The 13,963-nt window shown below is 36.1% G+C and overlaps 1 protein-coding gene across 11 annotated transcripts in view; it reads left to right on the forward strand.

The window, feature by feature from the left end:
- Positions 1-13,963, forward strand: part of PLEKHA5 (pleckstrin homology domain containing A5) — a 241,253-nt gene that overhangs the window by 197,192 nt on the left and 30,098 nt on the right. For 10 of the 11 annotated variants that reach the window (XR_007189477.2, XM_044385204.3, XM_044385206.3 and 7 more), the window contains 3 exons: positions 7,771-7,872; positions 11,511-11,622; positions 12,747-12,793. Coding sequence is in view for 10 of the 11 variants with exons in the window: in XM_044385204.3 (XP_044241139.1) it covers positions 7,771-7,872; positions 11,511-11,622; positions 12,747-12,793 (261 nt within the window). In the remaining variant the exon portion in view is untranslated. Of the gene's footprint in view, positions 1-7,770; positions 7,873-11,510; positions 11,623-12,746; positions 12,794-13,599; positions 13,789-13,963 lie in introns of all 11 variants that reach the window. The other variant, XM_044385212.3, reaches the window with a different exon arrangement.

Raw genomic sequence — 13,963 nt, forward strand, 5'->3', positions numbered from 1 at the left:
TTATCTCTAAACGTAGTAAGAGCTCCTATCCAAGCAGCTCTTTGAAAGAAAAATCCTAGCAAAGCCACCTATTATAGAAAATTGTTAATTAAAATAAGAAAGAAGGACGCTGGGTGGCTCAGTCAGTTAAGCATCTGCCTTCGGCTCAGGTCATGACCCCAGGTTGCTGGGATCAAGCCCTGCGTCAGGCTCCCTGCTCAGTGGAGAGCCTGCTTCTCCTTCTCCCTCTGCCCCCCCCCCCCACTTGTGGTCTCTCTCATTCTGCTCTCTGTCCACTCGCTCGCTTGCTTTCAAATAAATAAATAAAATTTAAAAAGAAAGAAAGATAAATGCTAATATATCCTTGTCTATAACTTCAGGTAGGGAGCAGCTACCTTTAAGAAGGTCCACAGGCAGTTACAGCTTAACTAAGAGAGGTCTTTCCAAGCTGGCAAAATACCAAATCTCAAAATGGCTTCCAGTTCTAAACATTAAATTAATATTCCAAACATGAGCAATTTTTAAAGGAATATACCATGACTGTAAATAAATCAGAACAGGTTTTCGTGATTCTTAAATACCCTATATTTAATATACCTATTCCTATTTTTGAATACTATTATTTCCATTATTTTATTTGATTCTCTTAATTATACTGTGATGTTCATAGATTTTTTTTAAGACTTTAATGTCCTTTCAGTTGTGATCTCCTTGAAATCAGAGCCCTATCTTGTTCATCTTTGTAGCTCTAGCATCCAGCACTGTAGGATATGCATTAAAAATTTGATGAAGGAGGGGCACCAGGGTGGCTCAGTTGGTTAAGCATCTGACTCTTGATCTCATCTCAGGTCTTGATCTCAGGTCGTGAGTTCAAGACCTGTGTTGGGCCCCATGCTTGGCAGAAGCCTGCTCTTAAAAAAAAAAAAATAGTGATGACTGAACCGAATGACTTACCCAGTGTTAAAAGCTAGTAGATGGGGGCGCCTGGGTGGCTCAGTTGTTAAGCGCCTGCCTCTGGCTCAGGTCTTGATCCCAGCGTTCTGGGATCGAGCTCTGCATCGGGCTCCCTGCTCAGCAGGAAGCCTGCTTCTCCCTCTCCCACTCCCCCTGCTTGTGTTCCCTCTCTCGCTGGCTGTCTCTCTCTCTCTGTCAAATAAACAAAATCTTAAAAAAATAAGTGTTTTAGTAGAAATCATGTTTGAATATCCTGTTTTCTGGTTGTTACCCATATAATCACTTTCCAGGTTTCTTTTTCTTTGCCTTCAGCATTATTCATCGGTCATTGTAAACCCTCAATATGTTCTTCTAAGACATGTCTTACTACGTAGAATACAAACTATACAACTTTTGCCTTTGTAAACTTGTTCATATTTGTAGCTCAAGGCTACAAATGATGTCTAAGAGCATATGGTTAACACTGAATGGGTGTTGATTAGATTTAAATTTGAGTTAACATGCTAGCAGAATCCCAGAGGATTCCTCTAATTCTTTCACAGTTGATTGAGGTCATTGGTTCAAATCCAAGTCATGAGGTGTAGAAGATACAAGAGGTATAACATTAACGCTTCCATAGATCAAAGCTTTGATTCTGAGAACATCTCCTCACCTGGTTGGCCATTTAGGTATATAAAACTAGGATTAACACAAGGCAGACATGTAAAACAGTGTCCCCATTAGGTTTTATTTCATTCTTGATATTGTATCCTCTCTCTGTAAGCCCCGTCTTTACATGCTTTAAGCACATAGTGCCTCTGTGTTCTCACCTTGTTTCTACTTCTTTTTACCTAAGCCTGATTAGGAGAAAGTTGTAATAATAGTCAGTTTTTAGTTTGGGGTCTTTTCTGAAAGCAGAGCCTAAGATGAAGACTGGGTTAAGATAGTTTATTTAGGAGATGATTCCAGGAAGCAGAAATGAGGGTGTGTGGAAAATGAGAGACAGGAAGGAAGAAAAGCCAGTAAACGTTTCCCTACTGGGCTAATTCCCACTGTATGCAATTGGGGACTCTCTGAGGAAACGAATAGATAGCCCCAGAATTTTCTACTGAAGGCTGGGAGGCTATCTCTCACTCACTGGTCGAAGTTGTCCCAATGTCCTTAATTCACCCACACTTCCAAACTGCCTTAGCTAACTTGCCATGAGACACTGGTATGCATGGAATTTACCGCAGTCCCTTGAAATTAGGTGGGCAAAGGGGATATAGTGTGGAGCTCCATAAACATCTGCTACAGTTACCTCTCTTAGAATTTACATTCGGCCTCGTCCATATGTATGAGAAATATTCTTAGGCTTTATCAGTTCAATGGGTGCTTCTGTTACTCTACCCAACAATTCAAGGAACCAGATAATTTATGACTCATCTGATAATGACAGCAAAATGTATTTGTAATTCTGTGGTTTTCACATATGTTATCTGGTTTGATCTTTAAGAAAATCCTATGCAAAATAACTGTAATTATTATCTCCGTTTATTTTCATTTTTTATCTTCACTACACAGATGAACAAACAGGTTAAATGGAGGCTAAATGACTTGCGTCGGTGATATAATTAGTATGGAACAGCCTAACACCTAAGTCAAGGACTTTTTAATTCTTAGGCTTCTGTACTTTCTACTCCATTTCACTATAACATGTACTTTCTGGAACTTGAAATCAAATTTATTTGTTTTTGGGGCACCTGGGTGGCTCAGTCGTTAAGCGTCTGCCTTCAGCTCAGATCATGATCCCAGGGTCCTGGGATCGAGCTCCGCATCGGGCCTGCTTCTCCCTCTCTCACTCCACCTGCTTGTGCTCCCTCTCTCGCTGTGTCTCTCTGTCAAATAAAATCTTTCTAAAAAAAAATTATTTATTTTTATTTTATTTATTTGAGAGAGAGAGAGAGCTTGAGGGGGGGGAGGGTCAGAAGGAGAAGCAGGCTCCCCACTGAGGAGGGAGCCCAATGTGGGACTCAATCCTGGAACCCCAGGATCATGACCTGAGCCAAAGGCAGTCGCTTAACCAGCTGAGCCACCCAGGCACCCCTGAAATCAAATTTAAATAATCTTGCTCAACAATCTAAAATTAGAATTTCAAACATCATAAAGCAGGTATTATAAAGGCCTCCCATCCATCCTGAATAATGCTATTAGTTAGCTTATACATTTATCCACTGCAAAATAATACCAATATATGAAGTAATAACAATAATTAGGACTATTTCTTGGAGCAGTTATTGGGTGCCAGATTCTAAGTACTTTACATGTGCTTAATCCCCATAACCCCTTGGCATGGATAGTTTTATTACTTGTTAAAAATGGAAAACTGAGACAGATTAGCCAGGATTACAGTAAATAAGCTGTATGTATAGACTTCCATTAAACTGACTTATGTTCCGAGTTGGATTCTAGCTAGGAGGACCATAAGTAAACAAATTTTAGACTCCAGTGAATGTACTAGAGTTTAGGATTATAAACTTACAAGGACTGGGAAACAGGACAGATGAAATGCCTTGGGGAAAAGCAAAATGTAGAATAGGAGAAATTCTGGAAATCAAGTGACCCAATCTCATCCCCATATAATTAACAAGATCATAGAGAGGAGGATAGGGGAAATTGTTATAATATTTTTTAAACATTTTTAAGGAGGGGCACCTGGGTGGTTCAGTCCGTTAAGCGTCTGACTTCGGCTTAGGTCATGATCTCGGGATTCTGGGATTGAGCCCTACGTCGGGCTCCCAACACAGTGGGAATCTCCTTGTTTCTTTCGCTCTACCCCTCCTGCCACTCATGCACTCGCTCTCTCCATCTCTCTCAAATAAATTAATTAAATCCTTAAAAAAAAATTTTAAGGAATAAATATTAATGATTTTTAAAACAAGAATTTCCATGTTATTTTTTCATTTTATTTTCTTTTCTTTAGAAATACATTCTGAACGGAACCTGGGTGGCTTAGTTGGTTAAGTGTCTGCCTTGGGCTCAGGTGATCCTGGGATCCTGGGATAAGCCCCACATTGGGCTCCTTGCTCAATGGGGAGTCTGCTTCTCCCTCTCTCTCTGCCCCTCTGCCCCCAACCCCTGCTGGTGCTCTCTCTCCCTCTCTCTCAAATAAATAAATAAAATCTTTAAAAAAAATACATACTGAAGTATTTATAGATGAAATGATATGATGCTTGGTGTTTGCCTTAAAATAATTCCACAAAGATAGAATATGAGTACTATAGAAAAAATCAGACTGTCCATGTATCCATACTGTTGAATTTGGAGTGGACCTTACTTTTGTGTATATTTGTAAATTTCCATTGTGTGTATATGAAAAAGGTTAAAAGAAAATGCACAAAAATGCTAACAAAAGTATAGTACAGTAATAAGTATTTTTTCTTTTTCTTTCCTTGTATTCTAGGTTTTCTACATTTATAATTATACAAATTTGTTACATCTAAAATTTGTACAATAAATAATAACCACTTTCTTAGAGATGGAATATAGTTTTATTTCAAAGAGATTAGAAGAGAAACTACAGACACAAGTTAAAGATTATAAACACAGATAACACATTTATGTTTATGTAACATATTGTGTAGCTCTTCCCTGGGTGGATTTGGTTATAAATTGCCATTGATATTGGACAAGAAAAGGAGGGGTGCCTGGCTGGCTCAGTCATTAGAGCATCTGACTCTTGATCTTGGGATTGTAAATTCAAGCCCCATGTTAAGAAATTACTAAGGGCGCCTGGGTGGCACAGCGGTTAAGCATCTGCCTTCCGCTCAGGGCGTGATCCCGGCGTTCTAGGATCAAGCCCCACATCAGGCTCCTCCGCTATGAGCCTGCTTCTTCCTCTCCCACTCCCCCTGCTTGTGTTCCCTCTCTCGCTGGCTGTCTCTATCTCTGCCTAATAAATAAATAAAATCTTTAAAAAAAAAAAAAAGAAATTACTTAAAAATACGGGGCACCTGGGTGGCTCAGTCGTTAAGTGTCTGCCTTCGGCTCAGGGCGTGATCCCGGCCTTACGGGAACGAGCCCCACATCAGGCTCTTCCGCTATGAGCCTGCTTCTTTCTCTCCCACTCCCCCTGCTTGTGTTCCCTCTCTCGCTGGCTGTCTCTATCTCTGTCGAATAAATAAATAAAATCTTTAAAAAATAAAAAAATAAAAAAAATAAAATCTTCATTATACTTGTTCCACATCCTAAAGTTAGACTGAGTCAAATTTTTGAGAAGTTTTCTGCCATCCCTGTAACAATCTTACGCATGTACATATACTTTTTTTTTTTTTTGCCTTTGTTAGAGTACAACATATTCTCAGAAAAGTACACAATCTAAGTACACAGGTACGGCTGGCATCCATGTCAAGACGCTGAACTTTACTAGCATGCCAGGAACTCCCCTCCCAGTGACTGCTTCCTAGAACACCACCAGCTGACTTAAACTATATGTTAGCTTTTTGCTTATTTTTGAGCTTTATAAATCATATATATGTATAAATCATATTAATCACATAGTATATAACTCTTTGGCTTCTTTTAACATTGTGAGCGTCATCCATGTGGTTGTTGATTGCAAGATTTCATTTTTTTCTCTTTAACTGTATATAGCGTGAACCACTCCATATTTTTATCAAAAACACTATTTCCTGACTTAATGCCTGTGATTTTAAGATAATTGTATGTTTAAAAGTCATTACCACTTTTAATTGCCTTAGCATACCTATATATTATCTTCTTGACAAAAAAACAGTAAGGTCATATTTAACAGTTTTCAACATGTTACTTGTAAATTCGTTAATGGAATGCTCAACCAGATATTGGGAGAAACTGATGTTATGCCAGTGCTACCCCTTTTCTTGCCGTCCTCTGTTGATTTGTGTTCTGCCCACCCATAATCATGTTTGAGGAGCCCAGAGGTAAAGGCAGAAACAGGTAAGCCCAGCAGGACTATGGGACTCAGGCCAAACGTTGCAGTGCAGTGGCAGGACTTTCCAGGCTAGAAAACTTGAAAGTATATTGTATTTCTTCACCCTGAAAATAATTTCTAGCTCTAGAATATATGCTTCCTATACCTTTAGGATAAGAAAGACAAGGATTCTTACTTCCTAAAATGTTCTTACATTTAGATGCCAAATGCCTCTATCGCATTTGGACCCACCCTACACCTGTTTGGACCCACCCAGCACCTGCTACAAGAGAGGTTAGGTGTTAGCCTGCCAGTGCTATCTTACTTAATTGCGGGGCTGCCGTTGGGTCTGGAGGTAAAATAAATAAATAAGGAGATCAGTATCCTTATTCATCAGGTAAAAGTTTGCTGGAGCCAAGTAAGAAGACTAATTTTTACACAATATAGAGGAGATAAAAATCTTAAGTCCTTTATCACTTTGCCTTTTAAAATTTTTATTAATTGTGAAATCAGTTAAATAGACTCCCTAAATTATCTGTATAATATAGAGATGATAAAAAATCTCCAGTGGTTTATCCCTACTTTTTTAAAAATGCAATTCATAGTAAAACCTGCTTAAGGAGACCTCTTAGATTCAAAAAGCAATTATCCCAAATGGCCAAATTCTAATACTCATTTTAATTTTTAAAAGTGTGTACCTTGAATAATTTTTCATTGCCTGAGTTTTTTAAAGTAATTTTAAGCTACTTACACAATATACAAAGTAAAATAACTTTTTTTTTAAGATTTTATTTATTTGAGAGAACGAGCACAAGCAGGAAGAGCGGCAGGGAGAGGGAGAAGCAGACTCCCCACTGAGCAGGGAGCCCGACTTGGGGCCCAATCCCAGGAACCTGAGATCATAACCTGAGCCAAAGGCAGATGCTTAACCGACTGAGCCACCTAGGTGGCCCAAAAGTAAAATAACTCTTGAAAAGAGAATCGTTAGGAACAAACTGTTAAGATTATTATGTAACATTGTGTCAACTATTCTTCAATTTAAAAAAAAAAAACTGTTTAGGTTATTTTAGATAACCTTTCCTCCAAAATCTATACTCTCTTTCCTTATCCCAAGACTACTGGTGTTGGTAAACTGACATTTCCCAGGGCAGGCTTCATTCAGCACAGTTCAGGGCATGAAATCTCTGGTCATGGAAGGTTCTTAGATAAGAGTTACTAATTCATTTTACAACAGTGTTCAGTATATATTTGTTGCTTGTGTTACATGTGCCAACACCATACTATATACAAGTAATAAAACTGATCAAAACCCCTGCCTTACTTTATCAATTTGTTGACTTCATACCACTCTGAAATGTCTGAAGAGTAATTACAACCCATAGAAGAGTACCTACACTCCCACAGAATAGCATCCTGAAACAGTGAAATGACAATGTATTTTTAACCATTTTTAGAATTGTTCCATATATAATAGATGACAAGTGGCTAAAGACCAGTATGAAAATTTTCTCTGTGATTTGAGGGTTTTGGGGTGATTTTTTCCCAAAAGAGAAAAATGTAGGTGAGTAGCATGTATATTGAGTCTTTATAAGCAGGATTCACTGATTTGTCTGTTTAGCTGCATTTGGTTTATTACATTACTGTAAATTTATTCTGTGTAAAGATATGTCAGGCTTCTGGTGTTACTGAATATCCAACATGCTAAAATAGAACCTATTTAGTATTTTTTATTTATGAAGAAATTTTAACCAGGGCAGATAAGAAAATGTTTTAAACAGGAAAGGAAAGGAAAATGAATTACAAAAATTTTTATTTTTTCCAATGTAAACTGCATAATATTCTAAAACCTAGAAAGCTTGTAATTACAGTGATAACAATATAAAAGCACATTTTCCCCATTAAAGTAATTAATGCTCTTTGATTTTTAGGAACTGGAACGAGCATGGAGAGAATATGACAAGTTAGAGTACGATGTAACTGTTACCAGGAACCAGATGCAAGAACAGCTAGATCGCCTTGGCGAAGTTCAGGTACAAAAGTGAATGGGGTTTTTTTGCATTGTCTCAACTGGTTTTGACTGGTACTGTACAACCCACCTTGTTAGATTCGTGCATGCCCTTAATGGTTCTTACATTATTGGCCACCTAAGACCTGGGTTTAAATACTTTCAATGATAGGAATCTTACTATTCCACAAAGTAATCTCTCATTGTTTAAAAGTTCTTTTTTCTGTTGGGCATGTGGTGTGATCCCTGTCATGTTTTTGTTTCTGCCTAACTATATTGAAGTTAGTATTGAAGTGTTGAATTAAATGGATTTATCAAATAAAGCATAATTTATCTTTTTATAAAATTTATTCTAATCCAGGGCACCTGGCTGCCTCAGTCAGTACAGTGTGCAACTCTTGATCTTGGGGTTGTGAATTTGAGCCCCATGTTGGGCACAGAGATTACTTAAAAATAAAAAAATAAAAATTTATTCTAATGCATTCTATATTAAATGCCTCTTTTTTTATCAAACTAGTTTAGCCTATTGACTTTTGATATGTTATTGAATAGGGAAAGATGCAGCACTGCTTAGCATAAAGAATCCAGTTTTGTAAGCAGTCACATCTGGAATCAGGTTCTAGGTGTTAATTTTCTTGTCTGTAAAACAGAAACAGTAATACCTGTCTTAAAGTGTTGCTCTGGGAAAGAGAGATAATATATGTTCAAGAAAATAGTAAAAGTCACTTCATGCTTGTGACTCTATATAAATTCAGCCTACTGCATTGGAAACCTTATGGACTCAACAGACAAGTCAATACAAGGAATAAATATTAGTAAAATTGACTCTTAGTAAACCAACTGCCCTCCATCTGTGCTGTTCAGTATAGTAGCCACCAACTACATGCCATTGTTGGGCACTCAGAATGTTGTCAGTGTGACAAGACACTGAATTTTTAATTGTATTTCATTTTAGTTATCTAAATTTAAGTAACCACATGTGGTTGTGACTTCCGTATTGAACAGTGGGGTTAATACTAATTACAGTAGAAAAAAAACCCTGAAATATCTAAGAAGTAACCCAGGGGTCAACAAACTTTTTCTGTAAAAGACCAGATATTAAAATATTTTAGATGTTGCAGATGTATATACTCTGTCACATAATCTTGGGCAGTTTTGGGTTTTTTTTTTATAACCCCCTATTTTTAGCTTTCAGGCCACAGCAGTTTACCTGATTTAACTTAACAAAAAATGTTCATCATGAAAATGTAATATCTATATGATAGGACATAAGACTTGAATAAATAGAGAAGTAGAATTGGTATACCATGTTCATGGATGGCCTGATTTAACATCCTCTTAATGAAAATTCTTTGTATAAACTCAAATTCTGTTCCAACAAGATTTCCACCAGAATCCTTTGAAAAAATTAACAAAACAGTACTAATATTTTAAAGGTATAATGAAGGTGGGGCACCTGGGTGGCACAGCGGTTAAGCGTCTGCCTTTGGCTCAGGGCGTGATCCCGGCGTTATGGGATCGAGCCCCACATCAGGCTCCTCCGCTATGAGCCTGCTTCTTCCTCTCCCACTCCCCCTGCTTGTGTTCCCTCTCTCACTGGCTGTCTCTATCTCTGTCGAATAAATAAATAAAATCTTTTAAAAAATAATAATAATAAATAAAATAATAAAAAAATAAAGGTGTAATGAAGGTATAATGAAGTAGTTATTATTTTTTATAGTTTTTTTTTAATTTTTTATTATGTTATCCATACAGTACATCCTTAGTTTTTGATGTAGTGTTCCACGATTCATTGTTTGCGTATAACACCCAGTGCTCCATGCAGTATGTGCCCTCCTTAATATCCATCACTGGCCTATCCCAATCCTCCACCCCCTGAAGCTCTCAGTTTAGTCTCTCGTGGTTCATTTCCCCTCTGTTTACCCCCCCTTCATTCTTCCCTTCCTTCTCCTACCGATCTTCCTGCTATTTCTTATGTTCCATAAATGAGTGAAACCATATGATAATTGTCTTTCTCTGCTTGACTTATTTCACTTAGCATAATCTCCTCCAGTCCCGTCCATGTTCCTGCAAATGTTGGGTAATCGTTCTTTCTGATGGCTGAGTAATATTCCATTGTATATATGGACCACATCTTCTTTATCCATTCATGCACAGTAGTTACTATTTTGAAAAAATAAAGAACTAGAAGGCACACTCTGTGAGTTATAACTCATAGACCAGTTACATAATGACTCTGCACTTCAGTTCTCATAACTATAAAATGAAAATAATAGTGCCTACTTTTATTAGGTTATTATAATGACTAAATATGTTGATATTTTTGAAGCATTTAGAATAGTATCAGGCACATAAAACATACTATGTGTTTATTAATTAAATAAGTAAACGGGGCACCTGGCTGGCTAAGTTGGTAGAGCAGGCGACTCTTGATCTAGAGGTTGTGAGGTTAAGCCCTACATTGAGCACAGAGCTTACTTTAAAAATAATAATAATAATTAAGTAAATAAGCAGACAATGAAGGCAAATAAACTTAAAAGATGGCATAGTGGCAAGAAGTATTGTTGACCACTAAAACTCAACAACAGTTACTGTTTTGATCTGCAAGGAAATTTCTTTTTGATTTGGAGAAACGATACATCAGAAATATGGACAGAGAACATGACTAGTTACTCTGTAGAAAGTGTTTGAATATTGTTCAAAGTCACCAGTAATCAGAGAAATGCAAAATAACACCAAAAAATGAGATTTTCATCATACACCTTTCAGATAGGTAAAACTATATATTTTTTAATTATTGCAAAAATAATATGTATTCTCTATACATGTGCACATGTCTGATTTTTATAATTGAAATCACTCCCTACAAGTCTATATCAGTATTCACATCCCTGGGTTGTCCTTGTGTTTAAGTCTTCTGTGAATACTTCCTTTTTTTACTTTGATGCTTCCAGCCCTGTGGCTTGGAAAACTGGATAACTAAATTATTCTGTTATGTAGTGCCTTCTTGAAGCAGCATAGCATATAGTCTTTATGCTTATAGACTTTACAAGCATATTTTCACCCCTCAGAGGACTTTTTAGCTGTATTGACTATTCTAATATCTACAGTTGTCAAAAACTGATATTCAGTGGAAAAAAAATTTTCTGGTTAATATGACAGTTTTGTACTTCATTGACCCTTTTTTTAAAAATAAATTTGCATTCCAAAAAATAATATTTCTTGTTATCCAAAGTACCAATATGTCATAGAGTTCTATTAGAATCTTACTGAAAACGATTATGATCTTATTTTCTAGAACTTAGGAAATTAGTATACTTCCCATTTTTTTTCTTCTCCCTTAAAAAAAATTTTTTAATGTGAGTTTTGTGAGTTTCTATTTTGTTCTGTTTTCTTTTTGTTTTCCATTTTTTAGTCCCTTGTGATCAGCAATAATGCAAGGCAAAGCTTATTGAAGGGATTTGAAATAGTGCACTTAAGTCTGAGAAATTGAATTTTTTCTTTCTCTGTTTAATCAAAGGCCACAGAAGTTGCAAAATTGGGAAAGTCACATAGATCATATTAAATATTCTTTAATCCACTGCAATTGTCATTTTTTAAAATATATAATTAGTGGAATTTACAACTTTTTTTCCCCTGTATGTGGGCTCTTTTTACTGAAAGACTGAATCAGCAGGAATTCAGCGTGCACAGATTCAGAAAGAACTTTGGAGAATTCAGGATGTCATGGAAGGACTGAGTAAACACAAACAGCAAAGAGGCACTACAGAAACAGGTAAATTAGCTTTTCTGCAGTAATTGACCATCATCTTATGTCTAAATGGAATGACACAGGGTGCCTGGTTGACTCAGGCAGAAGAACATGCAACTCTTGATCTCAGGGTTGTGAGTTCAAGCACCATGTTGGGTGCAGAGATTACAATAAATAAGTAAATTTTCTGAATGAATGAATGAATGGAATGACACATAGAATTGGCTCTCTTGTTATTTGAATGGATTTTTGACATCAGAAAACAGTCACTCACTCTTGTAACATTGAATCAGTACACAAGTTTATAAAGTACAAAGCAAAAGTTCTGCCAGCCTCACCCACAAAAAAAATAAATTACTGGTTTTTGTGTATAATTATACACACGCATAATGTTCTGCTTTTATGATTTTTTTTCCCCACAGCAAAAATGAAATCATAGTATACTTGTTTTTCAACAATTTGGTTTTTTTCTCCTTAACAGTACAATGCAATAACTGTGTAATAATCCATTATATAGATGAACTATGATGTGTCCATTCTGTGGTGTTGGACATGTAGGTTGTTTCCAGGTTTGGGGTTTGGTTTTTTTTTCTGTCATAAACTGTGCTGTAATTATATATATTTGTGTGTGTGTGTGTGTGTGTGTGTGTGTGTGTGTGTGTGTATTATTGTGTCTATAACTAAACACACATGCTGGTACTTATGGATTACAAGAAGTTGGAAATGAGCACACATCTTTCATTTTGATAGGCACAGCCAAACTGCCCTCCTACAAAATGGTACTGAAATACACTTACATCAGTAGTGCTTCAGAAAACCCATTTCCCTATACTCTTGTTTAAACTAGGTATTTAAATTTGTATTTTTAAATGTAATAGGTTTCAAATTCTGAGAACATTAATAAACAATGGATTAGAAACTGAAGGCTTCATTTAAAATAAGTGAAATGGGGGTGCCTGGCTGGCTCAGTCAGTAGAGCATGCACCTTTTGACCTCGGGGCTGTGAGTTCAAGCCCCACTTTGGGTGTAGAGATTACTTAAAAATAAAATCTTTAAGAATAAAACAAGTGAGATGAAATTATTCCTTTTTATGTCAATTTAAAGAATATGTTTAGTATGGGTAGTTACATTTATAATTTTTTTAACAGGTATGGCAGGATCAAAGCCTTTCTCAGCAGTTAAGTACAAAAATGAGGTAAGTTTGGATTGTTTATCTCTAAATTATTTTAAATGTGTAACACATGAATTAGCATTTGTCTTCTCTTCATAACAAAAATGTTTTCTAAATATATTTAAGTTATTGTTTTAATCTTGAAATTTCACTGATTCAGTAATTTGATACTTCTAACAGATATGATTTTTCTTCCCTCAATGCAAAAAAAAAAAAAAATTGAATCACTACTTTTCATCCATGTTAGAACTTTAACATTGTCATACTTTTTCTGATACAAGTAATTTGAATATTTATCATTGTTTCTTATTCTTGATAAAATTTGTAGGATGATTGATAGATAAGTTGGCTGTGTGTCATGCATACCATAGAGAAATTACAACTACAAAGAGATACTGTCAACCTGAGTGAAAGCATCTGTGGTCTTGAATTTTGTATTAAAACCAATCAAAAAGAGATGTTTCTTTATTTTGTCTCTTAAAATTACAAAAAAAAAAAAAATAGGCAGTAAGACTTTTAAATTAATTACTTTCTTCTATTTTTAAAGTGAAAATAACAGTAGTTTCAAATATCTGTTTTGATGTTAAGCTTCAGATGAAAGCTAACCTGTATGTTACCCAAAAAAATTAGATAAAACCGTATTTGAGACCCAGTTACTGGCTATCATACTTTGCATTTTTTATTTTACTTTTCAATTTGAGACTTTTGGCTTGGCAGTGTCCCTTTAATTATCTTAAAGTGAATTTAAGTTAACTTACCATTGCAAAGAATTTAGATATACTTAATTCAATATGCTTATCTAAATAAGGTGACTATTCTACAATCTTTAGGAAGAGGAAGTAGTCCCACCTCGTCCTCCACTTCCTCGGTCCTATGACTTTACAGAGCAGCCTCCCATAATCCCCCCTCTGCCCAGTGATAGCAGCTCCTTGCTCTGTTATAGCAGGGGCCCAGTCCATCTGCCTGAAGAAAAGAAGATTCATCAAGTTCAAGGATATCCAAGAAATGGATCTCACTGTGTAAGTGGCTTCAGTAGCCACAGAATAATCAATCATGTACCTGCCCTCTCATTTTTGAAAGTTTATTTTACACTCAAACTTTTTTTTTTATTATAACCTCACTTTTAGCCAGTGTTTTTCTGTTTGTGTTTTTCCTGTTTTTGTTTTGCCATTCTCATTTTCTTATATTTTTACA

The sequence above is a fragment of the Ursus arctos genome, unplaced genomic scaffold, assembly GCF_023065955.2.
Source record: "Ursus arctos isolate Adak ecotype North America unplaced genomic scaffold, UrsArc2.0 scaffold_26, whole genome shotgun sequence".
Lineage (NCBI taxonomy): Eukaryota > Metazoa > Chordata > Mammalia > Carnivora > Ursidae > Ursus > Ursus arctos.